Source organism: Pan paniscus, chromosome 8 (genome assembly GCF_029289425.2).
Source record: "Pan paniscus chromosome 8, NHGRI_mPanPan1-v2.0_pri, whole genome shotgun sequence".
Taxonomy (NCBI): Eukaryota; Metazoa; Chordata; class Mammalia; order Primates; family Hominidae; genus Pan; species Pan paniscus.
In genome coordinates, this window is record NC_073257.2 from 48,185,100 (window position 1) to 48,208,990 (window position 23,891).

Consider the following 23,891-nt stretch of genomic DNA (forward strand, 5'->3'; position numbering starts at 1 on the left):
GCCAGCCTGTGAAAGCAGTCAGGAGGGGGACTATTCCTTGCAAAACCACAGAGGTGGAGCTGCCCAGGACTATCAGAACCCACCTTTTGGATCAGCGTGACCTGGAGTCAAAGGAGATCATTTTAGAGCTTTAAAATTTGACTGCCCTGCTGGATTTCGGGCTTGCTTGGGCCCTGTAACTTCTTTGTTTTGGCCAATTTTTCCCCTTTGGAATGGCTGTATTTACCCATTACCTGTACCCCCATTGTATCTAGGAAGTAACTAGCTTGCTTTTGAGTTTTCAGGCTCATAGGTGGAAGGGACTTGCCTTGTCTCAGATGAGACTTTGGACTGTGGATTTTTGAGTTAATGCTGAAATGAGGGACTATTAGGAAGGCATGATTGGTTTTGAAATGTGAGGACATGAGATTTGGGAGGGCGCGGGGTGGAATGATACGGTTTGGCTGTGTCCCCACCAAGATCACATTTTGAATTGTATCTCCCATAATTCCCCTTGTTGTGGGAGGGACCTGGTGGGAGATAATTGAATCATGGCACTGGTTTCCCCCATACTGTTCTCATGGTAGTGAATAAGTCTTACGAGATCTGATGGTTTTATAAGGGGAAACTCCTTTCCCTTGGCTCTCATTCTCTCTCTGCCTGCTGCCATCCATGTAAGACGTGACCTGCTCCTCCTTGCCTTCCACCATGATTGTGAGGCTTCCCCAGCCATGTGGAACTGTAGGTTCAATTAAACCTTCTTTCTTTTGTAGATTGTCCAGTCTCAGGTATGTCTTTTTCAGCAGCATGAAAATGGACTGATACAGTTTATATGTGGGCATATGTCTTCATTTCTTTTGGTTTATATCTAGAAGTGGAATTGTTGGGTCATATGGTAACTCTGTTTTGAGGAACAGCAGATTGACTGTTTTTCAAAGTGACTGCACAATTTCAGATTTCCTTTGGCAACATAATGAGATTTTCAGTTTCTCCACATCGCATCCTTATCAATGCTTGTTAGTGTCTGTCTTTTTCATGTTAGCCATTCTAGTGGGTTTGAAGGGTTAGGTCATTGTTTTTATTTGCATTTCCCTGAGGATTAATGACGGTTGAACATCTTTTCATGTGTTTATTGAGCACGTTTTCTTTGGAGAAGTATCTATTTACATTCTTTGCCCATTTTAAGAACGGGTTGTCTTTTGGTTGTTGCATTATAGGAGTTCTTTATATGTTCTGGATACAACTCCTTTGTCAGGTATATGATTCACACACATTTTCTTGTCTGTTTTGTCATTTCTGTTTTGTAATGGTATCAGTTTGCAACTTAGGTTTTTATTTTCATGAAGCCCAATGTATTTCTTTTGTCACTTGTGCTTATCTAAGAATCATTGCATAACCCATGGTCATGATGATTTACCCCTATATCTTCCTTTAGGAGTTTTATAAATGTAGCTCTTAAATTTAGGTCTGTCATTCATTTTGAGCTAATTTTTGTGAGTTAGGGGTCCACATTCGTTCTTGTGCATTTGGATATCCAGTTGTCCCAGTGCCTTTATCCTTTCCCCATTGAACTGTCTTGTCACCCTTGTCAAAAATCACTTGACCATAAACATGAAGGTTTATATCTGGGTTTTCAATTTTGTTCCATTTATCTATATGTATTTCCTTATATCAGTACTACACTATCTTGATTACCATAGATTTGAAGTTGAAATTGGAAAGTATGAGTCTCCAGCTTTTTCTCTGTCAATGTTGTTTTGGCCATGCCATCCATGATCCTTGCATTTCCCTATGAACATTAGAATTAGCTTGTCAATTTCTGTCAGCACCCACCACCTCAAAAGTTTTGGGATTTTAGTAGGAATTGCATTGACTGTGTAGATCAGTTTGGGAAGTATTGCAGTCTTAGCAATATTAAGCATTCAAATCTAACATGGAATATCTTTCTATTTATTTAGATTTTCTTTCATTTTGTCAACGTTTTTCTATAGTTTTCAGTATACAAATCTTATACTTCTTTTGTTAAATTTATTCCTAGGGGCCGGGTGCGGTGGCTCACGCCTGTAATCCCAGCAGTTTGGGAGGCTGAGGAGGGTGGGTCACGAGGTCAAGAGATCGAGACCATCCTGGCCAATATGGTGAAACCCCGTCTCTACTAAAAACACAAAAATTAGCTGGGTGTGGTGACATGCATCTGTAGTCCCAGCTACTCGGGAGGCTGAGGCAGGAGAATCGCTTGAACCCGGGAGGCAGAGGTTGCAGTGAGCCAAGATTGCGCCACTGCACTCCAGCCTGGTGACAGAGTGAGACTTTGTCTCAAATAAAAAAGAAAAGGAAATTTATTCCTAAGTATTTAACTCTTTTTCATGCTGTTATAAATTGAATTGTTTTCTTAATTTCATTTTTGGTGGTTTATTGCTAGACTATAGAAATACAATTTATTTTTATAGATTGATCTTGTACCCTGCCACATTGCTGAATTCATTTATTCTAATAATTTTTTCAGTAGATTCTTTAGAATGTTACATGGGAAGATCACCTGCAAATAGAGATAGTTTTACTTCTTCCTTTTCATTATGGATGCCTTTTATTTGGTTTTCTTGCCTAGTTGCCACAGTTAGTACCTCTAGTAAAGTGTTGAATAGAAGTATCACGAGTGCACATCCTTGTCTTGTTATTGATATTAGGTGTGAAGCTTTCCATTCTTCTCCATTAAATGTGCTGTGTGCTGTGTGCTGTGAGTTTTTTGTAGATGTCCTTTATCGATTGAGGAAGTTTCCTTGTATTCTTAATTTGTGTAGTGTTTTTATTTTGAAAGGGTATTAGATTCTGTTAAATGCTTTTCTGCATCTATTGTGATTGATCATGTAGTTTTTGTCTTTTGTTCTATTAATATGTTAAATCAACCCCGCATTCCGGGATAATTCCCAGTTGGTCACAGTGTATAATTCTTTTTATATGTCGCTGGACTCAGTTTGCTAGTCTTTTGTTGATAATTACATCCATATTTGTAAGGAATTTGGTCTTGTGATAGCTTTGGTTTTGGTATCAGGGTAATAATAGCCTCATAGAACAAATTGAGAAATATTCCTTCTACTTTTTTCTTTTTTTTGAAGAGTTTGCGGAAGGTTGGTATTCTCATTTAAATGTTTGGTAGAATTTATCACTGAAGCCATGTTGGTCAGGGTTTTTCTCTGTTGGAAGTTTCTACATTACTAATCAGTCTCTTCGCTTGTTTCTTACAGGTCTATTCAGGTTATCTCTTCTTGAGTCAGTTGCAGTAGTTTGTGTTTTTCTAGGAATTTGTGCATTTCATCAGCATTACCCAATTTGTTGTCATGCAGTTGTTCCACAGTATTCCTTTATGATTCTTTTTATTTCTGTAAAGTCTATAATGTCCTCTGTTTTGTTTCTGATTTTACTCATTTGAGCCATCTCTCTTTTTCTTGGTTGGTCTACCTTCAGGTTTTTGAATTTTGTTGTTTTTTCCAAGGAATCTACTTTCAGTTTCATTGATTTTCTCTCGTTTTAGTATTTCTATTTCATTTCTTTCCACTTTAATCTCGATTACTTCCTTCCTTCTACTTACTTTGGTTTCAGTTTGCTCTTCTAGTTGCTTAATGTGGAAAGTTAGGTTATTGATTTGAGATTTTTTTTTTAATACAGGCATCTACAGTTATGAATTTCTAAGCTTTAGTTGCATTGCATAAATTTTGCTGGGTTATACTTTCATTTCCATAGATGTATTTTTTAATAAACTTTTGTTTTAAATTAGTTTTAGATTTACATAAAAATTGTGAAGAAAGCAGAGTTCCTATAAATCCCACATCCAGTTTATTTTTAACATCTATAGTATTATAAAATTATATAATGTACATAATTTAGTATCTTAGTGTGAGCTATTTGTTACACTTAATGAACTGATACTGGTATATTATTATTCTATTATTTTTGCGACGGATCTCATTCTGTTGCCCTGTCTAGAGTGCATTGGCACCATTCATGGCTCTCTGCAGTCTCAAACTCCTGTGCTCAAGTGATACTGTCCCTGCAGCCTCCTGAGTAACTGAAACTACAGCTGTGCACCTTCATACTTGCTTAATTTTTAAAAATATTTTGTAGAGACTGGGTCTTGCTGTGTTGCCCAGGCCGGCTTTGAACTCCTGTCGTCAAGTGACTCTTCCTCCTCTGACTCCCAGAGTGCTAGGATTACAGGTGTGAGCCACCATACCTGCCCATATATTATTATTAACTGAAGTTCATTTTTACTGCAGTTTACTTAGTTTTTACCCAGCATCCCTTTTCTTCTTTAGGATCCCATCCAAGACACCATCTTGTATCTAGTTGTCATTACCCAGCATCCCTTTTCTTCTTTAGGATCCCATCCAGGACACCATGTTGTATCTAGTTGTCATTATCCAGCATTGCTTTTCTTCTTTAGGATCCCATCCAGGACACCATATTGTATCTAGTTGTCATTACCCAGCATCCCTTTTTTTCTTTAGGATCCCATCCAGGACACCATATTGTATCTAGTGGTCATTACCCAGCATCCCTTTTCTTCTTTAGGATCCCATCCAGGACACCATATTGTATCTAGTTGTCATTACCCAGCATCCCTTTTCTTCTTTAGGATCCCATCCAGGACACCATATTGTATCTAGTTGCCGTGTCTCCCTAGTCTCCTCTTGGCTGTGATAGTTTCTCAGGCTTTCCTTGTTTTTGACGATCTTGACAGTTTTGAGGAGTGCTGGCTAGTTTTTTGTAGAATGTCCCTAACTTGGGATTTGTCTGATGTTTTTGACATGATTAGACTGGGATTGTATGTTTTTTTGGAGGAAAATAACAAAGGTAAAGCACCATTTTTAGCACATCACATCAAAGGTACATTTGATCAACATGACTCATGACTATTGATGATAACCTTGATCCCTGGCTGAGGTCGTGTTTGTCAGGTTCCTCTGCTTTGTAGTCACTCTTTTTCTCCACTTTCTGTACTGTGTATCCTTCGAATGAGGTCACTCTGTGCAAACCACACATATGCAGGCAGTTGTGTTCCACCTCCCTAGGTGATGCATTCTGAGAAGAGTGCTTGTTATATCAGCCTGTCAGGACCACTGGTCATGCCAAGTGGGGTTGGGTCTCAGCCTGGGGAGGCCTTGGCAGGGCCCAGCCATTGCTGCACGGCTGTCCGGTGCCTGCCATTCAACCCCTGAACTGCAGCCTCCAAATCCCTTCTCAGAGTCTTGTGCTCTGATGGTGAAGTGACTGTGGAATCAATTGAGTCTGACCCTGAAAGACTTCCTTTATGTCACTTTTAATAGATTCTGAGGAATTCAAAAGCTGTTATTCAGGTGGCATCTATTCGGTGATGAGTCCAGACATATTCAGTTGTTCCTTCAATTGCTGGCAAATAATAAGTGGTGGTCAAGTCACTAGTTATCTAAACTTAGTGACAGGGAGTCTAAGAGTTGCCATGCTTATGCAAATTCAGTAAAGTTAAAGGCAAGTGCAATACAAATTATGTTCATCTTAGCGCACATCACTGCCCAGGATTTCATAAACAGATACCTCAACTTGTTAGATCTACTCTTTAACATCTATTTCATTTTTTAAAAAATTTCAGTAAAGAATGCTGTTCATAATCTTGTATATTTGTTTAAAACCCCACTAATCGGGTGCAGCCTGCCATTTGTAAAATACTGTGTGTGTTGGGAGTCCCCAAGACCACCTCAGGTTTGATTATTCACTAAAAGGACTCACAGGACCCAGCATATAGTTCTACAGCTATGACATATTACAATGTCAGGGTACAATGCAAAATCAGCAAAAAGGGGAGGGCCCATGGGTCGAAGTCTGAAGGAAAAAGAGTCCTCTCCCAGTGGAGTCATACAGGACACAGTTGATCCCCCAGCAGTGAGCTGTAACAATATGGTCATGTGCCACATAATGGTGTTTCAGTCAACGATGGACCACATATATGACATTTGTCCAGAAGATTATAGTGGAGCTCAGAAATTCCTGTCGCCTAGTGACATCATAACATCCTAGCGTATCCTAGGTTTCAGATGTTTGTGGTGATGCTAATATAAGCAAACCTGTGCTGTCAGACATGTAAAAGTCTAGCATGTGCACAGTACATATAATACTTGATAATAAACGACTCTGTTACTGTTTAATGTGTTTACTTTTTATTCTTAACTTTAGAATGTACTCCTTCTACTTATTTAAAAAAAAAAAGTTAACTGTGAAACAGCCTTAGGCAGGTCCTTCAGGAGGTGTTCTGGAAGCAGGCAGGAGACCACTGCTTTGTGTGTATTATTGCCTCTGGAGACCTGGCAGTGGGGCAAGATGTGGAGGCGGAAAACAGCGATATTGATCATCCTCACTCTGTATAGGTCTAGGCTAATGTGTGTTGATGTCTTAGTTTTTAACAAAAAAGTTTAGAAATTAAAAACTAACTTAAATATAAAATAGCTTGTAGAATAAGGATATAAAGAGAGAAAATATTTTTGTACAGCTGTATAATGTATGTTTTTACCTAAGCGTTATTACAAAAGAGTCCAAAGTTTAAAAAATTTTTAAAGTTTATAAAGTTATAGTAAGCTAAGGTTAATTTATTATTACAGAAAATCTTTTTCATAAATTTAATAGAGCCTAAATGCACAGCATTTATCAAGTCCACAGTAGTGTACAATAATGCCCTAGGATTCACACTCACTCACCACTCACTCACTTATCCAGAGCAACTTCCAGTCCTGCAGGCTCCATTTACTGTAAGTGCCCTGTACAGGTGGACCATTTTTATCTTCAATACCATATTTTTATGGTGCTTTTTCTTTGTTTAGATATATTTAGATACACAAATACTCACCATTGTGTTCCAGTTACCAACAGTATTCAGTACAGTCACGTGCTATACAGGTTTGCAGTCTTGGAGCAATAGGTCATACCACATAGCCTAGGTTAATAGTAGGCCGTAGCACCTGCTTTTGTGTAAGTGCACTCTATGGTATTCCCACAAGGATTGAATTGCCTAATGAAGCATTTTTTCAGAATGTACCCATTGTTAAATGACGTATGACTATACTTCCAAGATGTTGTCCACCAGCAAAGCCCATTAGAGACAGCACCCAAGGTTTGTGTTGAGTGTTGGTTACGCAGACATCCTCTGTTTAGCACATATCAAAATTCCAGAGCCCCAGAAGGAAAGCAGGCTCAGCATAAACCACCTTGTTTGTACACCTTGTGTGCATGGTGAGCTGCTCTTACCTGTCCTGGGAATGCTAGGAGCCCTTCTGAAATGGACACTCTTCAAATGCCAACTGAGGTCAGCCCCAGAAGCAGCCTGTTCTGAGCATGGCAGTCTCAGGCTTGCTGTGTTCACTCTTTGCTGCACACTGTGCTGTTTTGTTCTTTCTCTTCCGCTTATATACATTTTTAGGTAGATGATCAGGATCATTTCCTGGGCTGCAAAGGCCTCCTTTTAGAGGGCAGAGGGGGTTGTTACTGATGGCAAATGCTAAGCAAGCATGTGTTCATGTGTGTGCACGCATGTACACTCAGTAACATTTGAAAATCACAACATGACTAATCCTTGCCATGTAGAAATGAGGGGCTGGGGCCTTCCAGTATTCAAAGAAACCCAGACTTATTTTTGAACGTTCCCTGTTGTTAGCTGAGATTTTTAAAAGAATCTCCAAGCCAAACGAAACCTGTCTGTGAGCTACTCCCGGCCTGTGGATCGCCAGCTTTGCTTCAGGTGGGAGGGAGCCGTCAAGGTCTTTAGACAGATATTCTGTTAATTCCCTGGGGCTGCCAGAACAATGTACTGCACACTGGGTGGCTTCAACACCAGAACTTCATTTGGTCTCCCAGTCCTGGAGGCCGGAAGTCCGAAATCAAGGCACTGGCCGGGTTAGTTCCAAGGGCTGTGAGGGAAGGTTCTGCTCCAGGCCTCTCTGTGACGTATTACAATGTGTGGGTGCCCAGCCTCATGCTCACGCAGCGTTCTCCTGTGTGCACGTCTGTCTCCAAGTTTCCCCTTTATGTAAGGGCCCCAGTCATATTGTATTAGGTCCTGCCCTAATGACCTCGTTTTAACTCCACTACCTCTGTAAAGGCCTTGTCTCCAAATAAGGCCTTATTCTGAGGCACTTGGGGTTAGGACTTCAACATATGCATTTTGGAAGAGGGGACACACTGTAACCCATATCCACAGGATGCCAACAGAATCGTGTAAGATTTGTATTAAGATCTCTCCAGGGATACCAGCAAGGAGGTTATTGCTGTAGTTTAGGGTAAAGATTATACTTTATATTAATTTATTAACCTATATTCATAATATAAATGTGTATTCCAGGCTATTGGAAAATCTTCCAGCATCAGGTACAAAAAGAATCCAAATGTGAAACTGGCAGAAATTTTATAAACAGAAAATAATAATTACTCCTTTAAAATTATTTTTGTTGGCCGTAAAAGTGATAATTTATGGAGCATTGCTGAATACAGGGAGTTTAGGTAGCTACCCCCATTCCCCCAAAATAGTATGTTTATGAGACAGCACTCTGGAATTAGGGTATAATTGAGAATGGAATGAAGCTACCAACTCACTTCACAGTCTTCACCTGTATGATTTCAACCTCAGCCATATTGGAACATGCTCTAATCATCCAAACCAAACAGCTGAAAGACGGCAGGATTAAAGTCCAGAAGGAAATTATATCTGGTACAGATTCAGACAATTTTTAACCGGCCTAGTATTACTCTTTAAAATCGGATTGGAATAATTTCAGCATCATTGGGATCTCATTTGCATATATCCTCAATTCCACAAGTTTTATCCCCTCCAAATGCCTCTGAACAGCTTTGTGATGTGCAGTCAGCTGATGCCTCTTTGTAGCTCCATAGTTGCTCATTAACCTGTGGTTTCCAGAGAGACTTCTTAGGATAGTCATTCTCATGAATTAAATCTGAAAACTTAACTGAGTAAGAGTGACCTGTTAGCAATGGTCGTGGGATATTGTTTAGAAAAATCAACCATGTATTATTTTACTTGGCAGAGAGTTAAAATATCCAAGTGGGAGTTTACTAAAGAAGTTGCAGCTGACCCTTGACTATAGTTTTATTGGCAAGTTTTGCTAAATTACATATTTTTAAGTCTAGCTTACCATGAATGCCTTATCTCCCAATATAGCAACTGCTTTCCCTCTGTTATAGGATGTATTGTGTTGTCTGATTGCTTCAGTTAGCTGTAATGGAATATCACACCTGGTTCATGACTGTTTGTTTTTTTCCCAAACTTTAAGTATTCTCTTAAATATTACTAATATAGTTATTAATATTCATCAACTAAGGTACGTTACAAAGTCAGAAGAAAACATAGTCAGCTCTTTGTATTGAGCCAGTGAGCACTGACCTCTGCAGAGAGCTTGGGAGGTTCCAGCGCCTCATGTCTGTAAAGGAGTGGAATCTCTGGGATCTGGGTGAAGATTGAGTCACAGTCTTCTTTTTCTGCTGCTTTAATGATCTGGAGGTTTACTTAGGTCCAGTCCCTGTTTTCTGCTCTCAGCACAGTGGTATTGCACATTTTCTGGTTGTCTCTTTGTTGGAGAGTAAGAGGATTTGTCATCAGCCTTTGTAAAATACGCAGCCTAGGGCCCTAAGCTCAGTGCCAGCTAGAATTCCACTGAGCCTCACCTAGATCTTTATCTGAAGAGTTACGATGTTCACACAGAGGACAATTATGATCTAAAACATTAGCTTATTCTTTCTGTTCAAACTTAATATAATAAATGCCGTTAAAAATGAAAATCTCCAAAAATTGATAAGGTTATTCAGCTCTCTTGAGTGACTTTCTTTTTTCCACCGTTGTCACACTCAAATGCTATTGTTGAGTGAAGGACCCTTGGAAACCCCCACAAAGGCCTTTCCAGTGCAGTTACAATGCCGTGCTTCATGACTTCCTGGGCCTTATTTCAAGGTCTCTTTGGCTTCCCGTGTGCCCATAGCTGCCTCCTCTGAACTTTGTTGTTCACCACTGCACCTGTCTCACAAGCCAAGGACTCAGTTTCCCTTAATTCACTACGCCTTGTCGATGCAGTTCTCTTTCCTGAATGCCATTATTTGTGGTCGTTTTACTAGCGAATCACTCGTATGTAGTCCTGCTGATTCCTTTGGGCTGGAAATCTGCCCTTTCATAGCTCTTTCAAGAGCCTGCCGGAGCCCTGTGTGGAAGCGGCCCCTTGTCGTCCCTGCAGGACCCCATGTGCCCATGATGCATTCAGGGAGCACGCTCTGCCGGCCCCTGGGCTAGATGCTGCGCATACTGGGGATGAGATGAGGGTTTATCCAGGCTTCCTATCCAGGGAAGAGGCCCTTACACTACTGAGATAAATGCAGCATTGGGAGCAAGCAGAGGGTCACCCAACTAATTTGGGAAGGTCAAGGTGGTCTTTCCCTGTAACGGTTTTCCATTTTAGTATCAGTATACTTAGAACCTCTTACTACAGCTTATTGGCTATTTGCCTTTGGGATTTGAAGCATGTTACTCCACTTGACCCATGAACAACTCCAGGGTTATAGAGGCATGGAACCCTGCACAGTTGAAAATCCACATGTAACTTTTGACCCCCCAAAACTTAATAGCCTACTGTTGACTGAAAGCCTTACCTGTAACATAAACATTTGATTATTATTTATTTTGCATGTTATATGTATGCTATACTGTATTCTTACAATGAAGTAAGCCAGAGAAAAGAAAATGTTAAGAAAATAAGGACAAATATATATATACATAAATATAAATATATATATTTATGTATATATATATATTTTATGAGACAGAATCTCGCTCTGTCGCCCAGGCTGGAGTGCAGTTTCACGATCTTGGCTCACTGCAGCCTCCGCCTCCCGGGTTCAAGCAGTTCTCCTGCCTCAGCCTCCCAAATAGCTGGGATCACAGGCGCGCACACCATGCCCAGCTAATTTTTGTATTTTTAGTAGAGACGGGGTTTCACCATGTTGGCCAGGATGGTCTCGATCTCCTGACCTTGTGATCTGCCCACCTTGGCCTCCCGACATGCTGGGATTACAGGCTTGAGCCACCGCACCCAGCCAAGAAAATATATTTCCCATTCATTAAGTGGAAGTGGATCATCATAAAGGTTGTCATCCTGGTTGTTTTCGCGTTGAGTAGGCTGAGGAGGGGAGGAGGGGTTGGTCTTGCTGCCTCTGGGGCTGTGGAAGCGAAAGAGGTGGAGAAGGTGGAAGGGAGGCAGGAGAGGCAGGTGCATTCGGTGTAACTGTTACCAAAAAAATCTGCATATTAGTGGATCCACACAGCTCGAACCTGTGTTGTTCAGGGGTTAACCGTACTTTCTTTTTAGGATTTTTACTTTGTCTTCAGTACAGTGCCCTGATCCATTCTAAGGAACATCTGATAAGCCATAAAAATCCAAGTTTTTAAGATTTAAAAAACTGCTGTTTCATTAGTAAAGCACTGAACACAGAACAATAATCTTTTTAAGCAAGAAACCATTAGTCATGGATGTTTTCATTCAGCAAACAGTTGGGTGCCAACTCCGTGCCCCTCACCGCCCCCGCCCCGCCCCTCATCATGCCAAACCCCTTCTCTCGAAGAGGCAGAGAAGAGTCTGACCTGCCCCTCCCCACCTCACCAGTTTCTCAGGGGCTTCACAACTGCACCTGGCAAAATAAGCCACAAGGAAGCTTCTGGTTGCTTTGGGGAGCATTAGACCCTCTCACTCTGTCTGTGGTTTAGGGATGAGGGGTGGCGGGTTCTGCAGAGTAGCTGGTCAAGCCACGTGACCCTATGCTGTATGTGACCCTGTGCTGCTCGTGGCTCATGACCCTACAGTGCTCGTGACCCTGTGCTCCTCATGGCCCATGACCCTACAGTGCTCGTGACCCTGCGCTGCTCATGGCCCATGACCCTACAGTGCTCGTGACCCTGCACTGCTCATGGCCCATGACCCTACAGTGCTCGTGACCCTGCGCTGCTCATGGCCCATGACCCTACAGTGCTCATGACCCTGCGCTGCTCATGACACATGACCCTACAGTGCTCGTGACCCTGCGCTGCTCATGACACATGACCCTACAGTGCTCGTGACCCTGCGCTGCTCATGACACATGACCCTACAGTGCTCGTGACCCTGCACTGCTCATGACACATGACTCTACAGTGCTCGTGACCCTGGGCTGCTCATGGCCCATGACCCTCCACTGTTCATGACCCTGCGCTGCTCATGGTCCGTGACCCTACACTGCTTGTGACCCTGCACTGCTCATGGCCCATGACCCTACACTGCTCATGACACTGTGTTGCTTATGGCTCATGACCCTACACTGCTCATGACCCTGTGCTGCTTGCTGATGGTCTTTTTATCCTTAATCTGCCCAGAGTTTTGCTTCCATTAAGGATTGTTCCTCCGTCCCCCTCTTCTGCCCTGTCTTCCCTCCCCACTCCTTTTGTCCCTCTACCCTTACTTCCTTGCCCTTCTCTCCCTGGCCTCCCTGCTGAATCCCCCATGCCTGCTGCTTCTCCTGCCCCTCCACCTGCACAGTCACTGCCTCTAGAGTCCTTGCTCCTCTAATTTAATGTTTTCTTGTGCAAGAGGCCACTTCAGTTTCCTTCTCAAATGCCCCATATGATGTTGTAAGCCTAGTTTAGGCACTTGCAAACACAGCTTTGCCTTAGAAGTTCTTTTCCAAACTATTACAAGACTCAAACAAGAGCACCACATACCAGGTTTTACTCCCCCCTCTTCGTTGTTACCCTTTCATCCTGTCTCCAGGCCTTAAAATGGAAGGGGCCCTCCAGTCTCAGGACCAGCCCCTCCTTTTCTTAGTTCTTAAGCCTCCCCCAGGTCCCTTGCCCCTGGCTTTGCTCTGTCTGCCTGTCACAGACTCTCAAACTGGCACCCCAGTGCTGTCTTCTTGGAGCTCCAGACCTGCATGTTCACTACTTATGTGGCATCCGCTGGGACATTTCAAGACAGAAAGCATCCAGAGTCAGGCCTGTGATCTTTTACCAACCTCTTCCTCCCCAGTGCACCCTGTCCCAGAGAACACACCTACCTAGCTATGCAAGCCGGGAGCTGGGGGTCTTCCAGAGCAGCCCACCTTCTGTGATCGTTGGGTCCCCTTTACAGGCCTTGTGCATTCGCATCCCGTAAGAGACCTCTCCCAATCAGTGTTAATTACCCTTTTTCTCAAGAACTTCCTAAAGTTCAGCCGCCTCCTCAAAGACATCCTAATGAAGTAACAGGTGTGAATTCTTCCTTTTCTTAAAAAACAAAACAAAACAAAACAAAAAACCTTTCCCATTCCATTTGGGAGTGTTGGTATCATTTAACTGAAAATAATCTGTATTTTATTTATGTGTAAACATTTTCCTTTCCACATGTACCTTTTTGCATTTTGTAATATTTAAGACTTGATGGACATTATATACTGTGAATAATTATAACATTAATGGGTTTTATCTGCAAGTTCTTAAAAATAGCATGGATGGTGTCTGTTTAATTTTGTTTTTTTTTTCTGTTACATTTTCACTTTGCAAATGCATTTGATAAAAACTGTAGTAGTAATTTCATAGTTCAGAGAAGTGTAAGACGTACTATCAATAATAAACAGAGTTTTACTATGGGAAACTAAAAAAGACATTCTTACCTCGTGGCCCAACTTAATGGGCTTTGTAGATATTTCTGATGTCTGTCTTCAACCTAAACTCTGTCAGTTTAGAAATCCTGTATTACTTGGTTTTATTTTCCAGTCATTTTAATGATTTAAAAATAGGTATATAAAATCATAATCACAGTGATATACGACTTCACACCCATTAGGATGACTATTACCAAAACAAAACAGAAAATAAGAAGTGTTAGGGAGGATGTGGAGAAATTGGAATCCTTGTGCATTGCTGAAATGTGAAATGGCGCATACGGTGGAAAATGATATGGCAGCTCCTCAAAAATTGAACATAGGATTACCCTATGATCCAGCAATTCCACCTCTGGGTATGTACCCAAAAGAATTAAAAGCACGGATTCAAACAGATACTTGTACACCAGTGTTCATAGCTGCATTGTTAACAATAGCCACACAGAGGGAACAGCTCAAATGTTCATTGACAGATGAATGGATAAACATGATGGGGTATATGCATACAGTTGAATATTATTCAGCCTTAAAAAGGAAGTTCTGACCCATGCCACAACATGGGTGAACCTTGGGGTCATTATGCAAAGTGATAATAAGCCAGACAGAAAAGGACTAATATTTTATTATTCTACCAATATGATGTGCCAAGAGTAGTCAGATTCATAGAGAATGGTGGTTGCCCGGAGCTGCAGAGAGGGAGGAAGTGGGGAATTATTATTTAACGGGTGTAGAGTTTCAGTTTAGGAAGATGATAAAGTTCTGGAGATAGATGGTGGTGATGGTTGCACAGCAGTGTGTCAGGTGAATGTGGTAACCACCACACTGCAGAAACAACACAACAGTGTGAATGTACCTAATGCCGCTGAACTGAAAATGGTTAAATGGTAAATTACGTGTGTATATTTTACCACAATAATTAAAAGATAGGCTTATCAACAACTGCATGTATATCTATAGTTATCTCAAAACAAAAAGCTTAATTTAAAAAAACCTACAAACAAAAAAAAAAGTGTATTCTCTATACATTCTCTGTCCTTTCTGTTGGAACATTCATTAACATGTATGGATATCACAGTTGATAGAGTGAGAAATTAGCCTGTGCTTCCTGGAATTGTTTCCTCCACAGAGTCTGTTTAAGATCCAGCTGCACCCACACTGTCCACTAATGGAGTGGGACTTTTAGCCCATGTTTCATCAGACTCATTGAGTCCTTTGGCCTTTTAAAAATAAATATGATTGGGTAATAAATTCCCATTTAAAGGTGGATGTAATACATGTTTTAGCATTTCTTGAGGTGTGCTGGTGTTTAGGAGAAAACAAATCACTTAGCTCTGGCATTGTCTTGTCTTCCCAGGTGTACCTTGAAAGACTTTTAACATACGCAGAGATAGATATCTGTCCGGCCAACTGGAAGCGGATTGTTTTAGGGGCGATCCTGCTGGCCTCCAAGGTGTGGGATGACCAGGCTGTATGGAATGTGGATTACTGCCAGATCCTGAAAGACATCACGGTGGAGGACATGTGAGTTGGGGGGCAGAGGGTGTTGGTCATCAGAGTCTTGGCCAGACCATTTGGAAAGAAAGCTGCCTCCTTTTTTGATGGTCTGTATAGCGCAGAATGCATGCATTTGACTGAATGTCTGTTGTGAGCTGTTACAACAGGGGCATGGCTGTGGAATATTACATATGAAAACCTGCATTTCTCATCATGTGGATCTTGAACAGGTACTGGTAACACCTCCTGGTTTTGTGAAACTGCTTTACAGAAACTATATTGTAGGCAAACACTCCTTTAATTAGAAAAGTGTGGTCCAGTACTGATAGCAGCCTGTGATGGTTTATATTTGGGCTTTGTATCTCACTGCAGACTGATCACAGAGAGGTAATGCCGCCATACAGTCCTTTGTGGTCAATAAGGCAATCCAGAAAGCACAAAAGCTAAAATATTTTACGTTTTTGTTTAGTTTCACAGAGAAAACATCCACTGCTTTGTCATGTTTTGCAGGTTCAGTTGCTTCAGGTCAGCCTCGTGTCCCTGGGGCTCCCACTTGCAGCATGAACAGGGCTCGGGGAGGGCATTGGCCTTGGGGGTTCTGGGGACTGAGAGCTGTCCACTCCCCTCACTCTCTGGGCAGTGTCAGTGTTTCTCAGATGGGCCAGTCTTCAATTTAGGTGAGGATTATTAGTAGGACACCTGCAGACTATTGTCTGGGGGGTCTCTAGGGACTGGGAATCCAGGAACTGAGTTCAGAGCCCTTGGGGAAGAAGGAATTGTAGAAAACAATCAGATAGCACTACTTGACTTACAGTTCCTTATGATTTGTAGTCACTTCTGACATTATTGTTGCTAAAACTTTTCTCATACTTTTTGTTTGGCAAACCTCCTCAAGGGGGCTTTAAGCTGGAGGAGGTTACCAGCTCTGTTTCAGTCTACACCCACATCCCTGCCCCCAGTAATCCTCAGATGCAGGACCTTCCCAGTGCCTGTGACAACTACCACTGCAGGGGTGTCCCTGGGCTGCAGACTCGTGGGCATGTGGGTTCTGGATTCCGCAGCAGCCTAGGGCCCTCCTTGCCTCTGGTTACTGACTCCCCAGGCACCCATTGTTGTGGCACCCTTTGAAGCACTGCTTGTTTATGTTCTTAGGGCATTTGTTGCAGAGCCTATTCCTGCTGCAGACCTATAAAATTTCATCCTGTATCTGTAGTTCTTTATTACATAAAGTAAGAAACACATAAAGAAGTTTTTAAATCAGAACTATATAGTAAGAAAAATAAAATTCTTGACTATATTTCATGGTGAAAACAGCTACTAAAATAGTTGTCATTCATATCATAAAGGAGGTGGACATTTGGGTGCGAGGTATAAGAAATTCTGGCCTGTTTTCTTTATTGGGGATTATCTTTGCTCAGCTGCTTGGTATCATTTGACACTGAACAGCACGTCACATGATGACTTCCTGGCTGTCCCCTCCTGTTAGATGATACATGACCAGTGACTTGGTTTAGGTGGTACTCAGGTTCTGTGAGAGCACAGAGGGCCCCCCGACCATGACTAGGTGTGTCCACTTAAAGCCAGAATACCTGATGAAATTAGACTAGGTCTTAAATATTTTGATTTGTATCCTAACTATATTTCCAAAAGGAAGCGAGAGACAAATGCAAATTGCAGATACCACAGAAGCATGAAAACAAAAGAGAACAGAGAAAAATGACCAGTGAATAACATTAGAGGTGTGGAGGAGATGCCTTTTGTACTCTTATCCTTAACCCACCAGGTTTAATTCACCAAAATGCCAGCAAACTGAATTTTCATGGAAACTTAAGATCAATGGAAAATCCTCTTAGTTGATTTCAAATTTTGAGGAAATGTTTATAAAATATTTGTCAGGAGGTACACATTGCCCAGTTCATGCATATGTCAGTTGAATCCTCTCAGCAACCCTGTGACATGTGTACTGATGTCCATGTTACAGATCTGGATAATGAGGCCTAGAGAGGTTCAATAATGCTCCAACAAAATAACCAAGTGGGGAGGTTTATCCCCAGCTGATTAAGAATTAAGAAAGACTCATCTTTCTTAATCCCAGTGACCGTTCATTATACAGTAGTCAAATGAAAATGATGTGTACTGGTCCTCAGTTACGAAGATGTTTTAAACATTCATTTTTAATTTTTCCTTCTCTCTTTAAATAAAAAGATAGGAGGGTAAAGTAACAGGTCATTTGGAATTCTAGGTACTTAGGTTGTATTCATTGAAGGTTTAAATTCAAGTCAGTAAAACCCAATTACCAGGAATATTTATAATCACAATAACAACAACAGCAGCAGCAGCTATCCTATATTGAGTACTTCCTAGCTCAAAAGAAATGACTTTTCTGCGTTAATTCACATCTCACATTTATCCATGAGGCGGTACTATTATTCCCATTTTACAGATGGAAACGAGGCCCTGAGAATTAAGTAAGATGCCCAGGTGACTTGACTAGTAAGTCAGTCACAATTTATGTTTCTTCTCTTCTAAGCAATTGGAGCTACAGTTGTTTCATTTAATACTTAATTTAAAAAACAACTGTTTTTTGTAAGTCAACTCTTTTTCTACACAGAGAAGTTAAAACAGTTGGCCAGTGTTCATTCAGCTGAAATTAACTTAATATCAAGAATTGTTTTGATAATGATAGCCTTAATGTCTGTTCTTTTGATGGGCAGTCAATATCTTAAACAATTATACATTATAATAAGGTTGGATTTTTTTTCAAGTGCAAAATAGTAATAGTTACTGTATTGAATGAAGCTGCTGCTTTACTCATTAAGATTTTGAAAGAACCAGCACTATGGTTAGTAGAATAGTAGGATTGATGTTAAAACTCTGTTCCATATTTTGTCCAAAGAAAATTGATCATTTTTTAGCCTGTTTTCTGTCTTTTTTGAAAGCTGTTGGTGCCCAGGCTACCCCATTGCCATCTGAGCCACTGGCTGAACCTTAGTGACTCATGCAGCATTTGATCAGTGCCCCACATGCCTGTAGCTGGGCAAAGGAAGGAGGCATTCAGGAAGACCTGATGTTTCTAAAAGGTCTGACCATAAATAGTTCTCCTGAAGAAACTGGAGTGCCGCCTTTTTCCACTGCCCTCTGTCAGGCTGGAGAGCAGATCATGGGGAGATGCAGCTCAGGTGCCTTGTGCTCCTCTGCTTTCCTTGCAGAGCTCTGAGGACTGAAGGCCCTGAGTAGGCAAAGTTGTAACCTGGCCAGACTGAGTCCTTGCGTGTTCAGATTCTTACATATTTTATTCTACTGTTTGTTTTGAGAGCCACTGTGATCCATCTATAATATACTATTTACTCTTTGGTTATATGATTACCACACTATAAGACTCTATACGTTCTCTGTAGAAAAGCTGATCAAACAATTGCGTATATGGATATTTGGGGAGGAATAGACATGTTTTCCCCCTGCCAGAAGATTGGAGGGAGCATGGAGCTTCCTTCTGATAGGGGTAATAGCTGAAAGGATGCTCTGAACCACACGTAAATCAGGAATTTACAGTTCCTGATTACGCAGAGGTACTTGGCACGGTTGTGTCTCCATTCCTTTCTGGAGGTGCCAGCCAGTGACCACAATAGTGGAGGTCTTTATACATTTTGGCCTGTTTATCCCTAGAAGTAGTTTGGAAAATTTTATATCCCCACTACATTTTTTTTTTTTTTAAGACAGAGTTTCACTGTTGTTGCCCAGGCTGGAGTCCAATGGCGCGATCTTGGCTCACTGCAACTTCGCTTCCCGGGTTCAAGCAATTCTCCTGCCTCAGCCTCCTGAGTAGCTGGGATTACAGGCGCCCGCCATTAGTCCTGACTAATTTTTGGTATTTTTAGTACAGATGGGGTTTCACCATGTTGGCCAGGCTGGTCTCAAACTCCTGACCTTAGGTGATCTGCCCGCCTCGGCCTTTGTAGTTGACATTTGAAAATTTTTATCCCAAGTTTTAGTTGTTGTAAAGGATGTTATTTGCAATATATTTTATATTGTAGGGTTTTAAAGTTAAAAGTATTCATTAGAGACTGAATATACCAGAGTAATATGAAACTCACAGTTACCCATTTTCTTAGAGGTGAAAATTTTACATTGCTGCTTTTTCTCCTTGAACTCATTATTTTCTTTCTAGTTTCCTCACACATTAGCCTCTTCTTCAAAATTCTCCACATCAAAAATGTACATTTAAGTCAAAATTGCAGTAGTGTTTTCTGGCTGATAGTGTTCTAATTTATTAAAAACACTTTCAGGTCTGAGTTGTCATTAGTACACAGTTGATCAAAATATAGACATACTAAAGCTGGGTGCAGTGGCTCACACCTGTAATCCCAACACTTTGGGAGGCCGAGGTGGGTGGATCACTTGAGGTCAGGAGTTCAAGCCAGCGTAGCCAACATGGTGAAATGCCATCTCTACTAAAAATACAAAAAATTAGCTGGTACTGGTGGCGCTCACCTGTAGTCCCTGTAGCTACTCAGGAGGCTGAGGCAGGAGAATCGCTTGAGCCCAGGAGGCGGAGGTTGCAATGAGCCGAGATCGTGCCACTGCACTCCAGCCTTAGCAACAGAGCAAGACTCCGTTTTATATTAAAAAAAAAAAAGTCAGTATACATTATTAAATATATAAAAAGTAAAACCTTATGGGAAATAGATTTCTTAATGAGATCAGTAGTTTGTTCTTTCGTTAGTTTATATTTTTGTGTATGATGATTATTGAAACCAGGCTGAGCATCAGTTTTATTCCCCTTTCTCTTCTTTTGCCTCTTTGGTGTGAGTTCAGAGCGCACGTTCAGATGAGTAGGTGAAATTTTGAGGAGTTTTATTATAGTAGTGTCACTCAAGTCTTAAGACACTTTTTAAATTATATGCTAAAATTACACAGCCATCTATTAGTAAAGGCTATTTAAATGAGCCTACCAACCCCCGCTTCAGTTTGTTGAAAGCAAAAACTGGAAACCATCTAAGTAGCCTGTCACTAGAGTCATTCACTTTCCCAGCACCACATGTTGGGATATAGTCCCTTTCCTGGGTTCCTCAGAGGGTGTTCCCTCTGAGGCAGTGAACCTTAGTAAGGGCAAGTGAGCAGCCTGCCTTTCCCTCCCAGGGTAGGAGAAGAGCAACTGGGAAAGAAGAAGCCAGAAGGAGAATCTGCACACACAGATTTGTTCTCCAGCAAGTCAGTTTTAGGAGAGTGAAATGAAAGTTACAGATCTAGAAATCTCTTTCCTAATGCTGTGTTCTCAAGCATGCTTAGAGACACTTTCTGTACTATAAATTGAATGCATATCCCAGCTTGAAGTCCAGAGTCCTGCTGAGTCCTGTAACAGATGCTATTCATGATATGGGCTGAATTGTCTCCTCTAAAATAGATGTGTGAAGTCCTAACCCCCAGACCCTCAGAATGTGACCATATTTGGAGATATATTTTTTAAAGAGGAAATTAAATTAAAATGGGGTCATTAGGGTGGGCCCTAATCCAGTATGTCTGATGTCCTCATAAGAAGAGATTAGGACACAGACAACACAGAGGGATGGCCATGTGAGGACACAGAGAAGGTAGCGTCTGCAAGCCAAGGAGAGAGGTCTCGGAAGAAACCAACCCCACTAACACCTTGATCTTGGACTAGTAGCCTCTAGAATTGTGAGAAAATAAATTTCTGTTGTTGAAGCCACCCAGTCTGTGGGACTTTGTTACCTGTGTTAGTCTGTAGCCCTAGCCAACTAATACAGATTTTGGTACTGGGAAATGAGGTGCTGCTGTAGCAGATACCTAAAAATGTGGAAGTGGCTTTGAAAGTTGGTAAGGAATAGAGGCAGGAGGAGTTTTGAGGTGCATATTAGAAAAACCCAAGACTGCCTTGAAGGGATTGTTGGTAGAAATGTGGGCATTAAAGGTGATTCTGGTGAAGACTCAGAAAAGAGGACAGCTGTAGAAAATGCCTCTACCATTTTAGATGCATTCACATGTCATCATGAACAGAATGTTGTTGGCAATATGAATGTCCAAGGTGCTTATGGTGAGGTCTCAGAAAGAAGTGAGGAGCATGTTCCTGGGAGCTGGAGGAAAGGTGATCCTTGTTAAAAAGTGGCAAAGACCTGACCAAATAGTGTTCTAGTGTTTAGTGGAAAGTGGAATGTTTAAGAAATGAATGTGGATGTTTTAGCCAAGGAGATTTCCATGCACAGTGTGGAAGTCACAGCCTGGTCCCTCTTGTTGCTTGTAGTATACTGTGAGAGGAGAGAGAGAAACAAGGAGGAGGAATTATTTAATAACAAGGAACCAAATCTTCTAGCTGAAGATTTAGAAATCTCAAATCTTCTAATCTCAGTCTATCCATATGGCAAAAAAATGGGAAGGTGTGCTCTGGAGGCAACACAAGGGTGGTGGGACAGCATTTGCTAAAGAGATTACAGATGTGACAGATGGATCCAGTCAGCTAGCCATCTCAGCAGAAGCGCTGCCGGCTTGCACCAAAGGGCCCAGAGACAGGACAGGTGAAGCAAGGCTGTCGTACTCTGGCATTCCACGGGCCAGCAGAACTGTCTGGCATGACTTGTGATATCCTCCAAGGAAAGGGGTGAATGATCCTGAGATGGTACCGAGGCCAGCAGGTCTGCCACTGCCACCATGGGCCCAGCAGGGACAGCCTGGAATGAGGCTGTTTCCTCCTTGGCTCCAGGGGGTTAGGCCAAGGCAGGGCTGCCTACCTGGGGGTGGGTGATGGCGCATCAGCAGAGAGGACTTCAGTCTTTAATCCCTGGAGCTTGCCCTGCTAGATTTCGGGCTTGCTGGGCACTGTGACCCCTTTCTTTCTGAGTTTTTTTCTTTCTTTTGGAAGGAAAGGGGATGCCTGTCCTATGTCTGTCTTGTGCCTGTGCCGCCATTGTATTTTAGAAGCAGGTCACTGGGTCACAGCTGGAGAGGAATTTTGCCTTAGGATGAATCATACCTCAATGTTCACCCATACCTGATTCAGATGAGATTTAGATAGGATTTGGGACTTAGAGATGGAGCGGGAATGCATTAGGACTTTGGGGCTGTTAGGATGAGGTGAGTGTGTTCTGCATGTAAGATGGACATGAATTCTGAAGGGCACGAAGGCAGTGTTGCGGGGCTGAACTTTGTCCCCCTCAAATTCACATGCAAAGCCCTCCCAACCCCTAGTGTTTGAGAATGTAACCATGTCTGGAGATAAGGTTTTTAAAGACCTAATTAAATTAACATTGGTTCATTTGGGTGGGTCCTAACGTAATATGACAGGTGTCCTATAAGAAGAAGAGATCAGAACACAGGGAACAGACAGAAGGATGAGCATGTGAGACTCAGTCGGCCACCTGCAAGCTACGGAGAGCAGCCTCAGGAGATACCAGTCTGCTGACAGCTTGGATTTACAGCCACAAACTGTGGGGAAAAAATTCCCGTTGTTTAAGCCCCTAGCATTTTCATTACAGCAGCTCTTGCAAACTAATACACCCTGTAAACTTTATTAAAAGAAGGAATGAAATCCACATTCTAGGAGCTGCTGGAGATATCTGTGGACATAGATGCTGGTGGAGCTAGAGGCTCCAAGTGATTTTGTGGCACCTGCACAGTAAAATAGATTTACTATTAGAATTTTTAGAAATGAATACTTCTTTCAGTCTTTCCCAGTAAAACCATGTGAGCCCAGGAATTGGTGGAATTGGACATCACTCAGCTGAATGGCTGAGGGAAAATCATGACTCCTCAGTAGCCCTTTATGGGGAGAGGAGGTAGCACAAGGCTCACTGGAAGCTGGGGGCCCTGCACCAAGGTAAAGATGAGCAGAGGCACTACCGGTGAGTTTTCCCAGCATAACTTCAGGAATAGAGCTGAGATGACACAGCCTGTAGAACAGGGGCCTGGACAGCCACCCAAGCTGCACTCCCTACCTGCAGTACCTTAGATGAACAATGGGTTCCTTCCACAAATCCCACTTGGGTGTCCCAGAATGAGGGAGGTGCGTGCCAGGAGCTTGTCCTTCTTGGCACGCTGTGGAAGTCCCCAAGATCCTAGAATCCTCTTTTTCATCCCCAAGTGGGAAAAGAGTCAGTGGCTTGGGCCTGAGGGTGGGGTGGGAGGCATTTGGGCAGGAGAAGTCTCAGATATCCTGGGGTGGGCTCCATCCTATCAAGGGCTGCCCTGCTGCATTTTTCTATAATCCCATCACTCAGAAAGAATATTGCTAACATTTTTATTATATAGAATTTACCAGTGTTTACATAGATTTTATTTTTACAAAACTGGGCCCATACTGTACGCGTTGTTTTAAACTTTTTGCCATTTAGCAGTGTGTTATTCTGTGATTAGCTGGTCTCAGTTTCCTGGCAGAGGCAAACAACCCGAGCTTTCCCTTGGAGCTCCTGAGCAGGGAGAGGGCTCACAGGTTTCAGCTGGAAACCTTTTCAAATGGGGTTTTTGGTAGTGCTTGTTCTTCTAGGTACCTTTCTTCCTGGCCTCCTGTGTCCCAGCTTCCTGAAGTGACCTTCCTGGTATTTTTTACCATAGGCTAATCTCCTGCTCAAGAATTATCCAACAGTGAGAACTTGACTGGGAGTCTCCCCATGTACCTTTGGACAGAGGGGCTCTGGCTTGGAAGGAAGCTGACTGTGCAGCTGCGTATCTGTGGGCGCAGGCTGAAGAACACTGTACGACGAGTGTCACTGAGACTTGCAGGC

At 42.1% G+C, this 23,891-nt stretch overlaps 1 protein-coding gene across 9 annotated transcripts in view; it reads left to right on the forward strand.

Annotated features, from left to right (window-relative positions):
• CCNY (cyclin Y) overlaps positions 1-23,891 on the forward strand; it is a 330,334-nt gene that overhangs the window by 296,505 nt on the left and 9,938 nt on the right. For all 9 annotated transcript variants that reach the window (XM_055092655.1, XM_055092654.1, XM_055092650.1 and 6 more), the window contains one exon: positions 15,020-15,186. In XM_055092655.1, the coding sequence (XP_054948630.1) occupies positions 15,020-15,186 (167 nt within the window). The remainder of the gene's footprint in view (positions 1-15,019; positions 15,187-23,891) is intronic.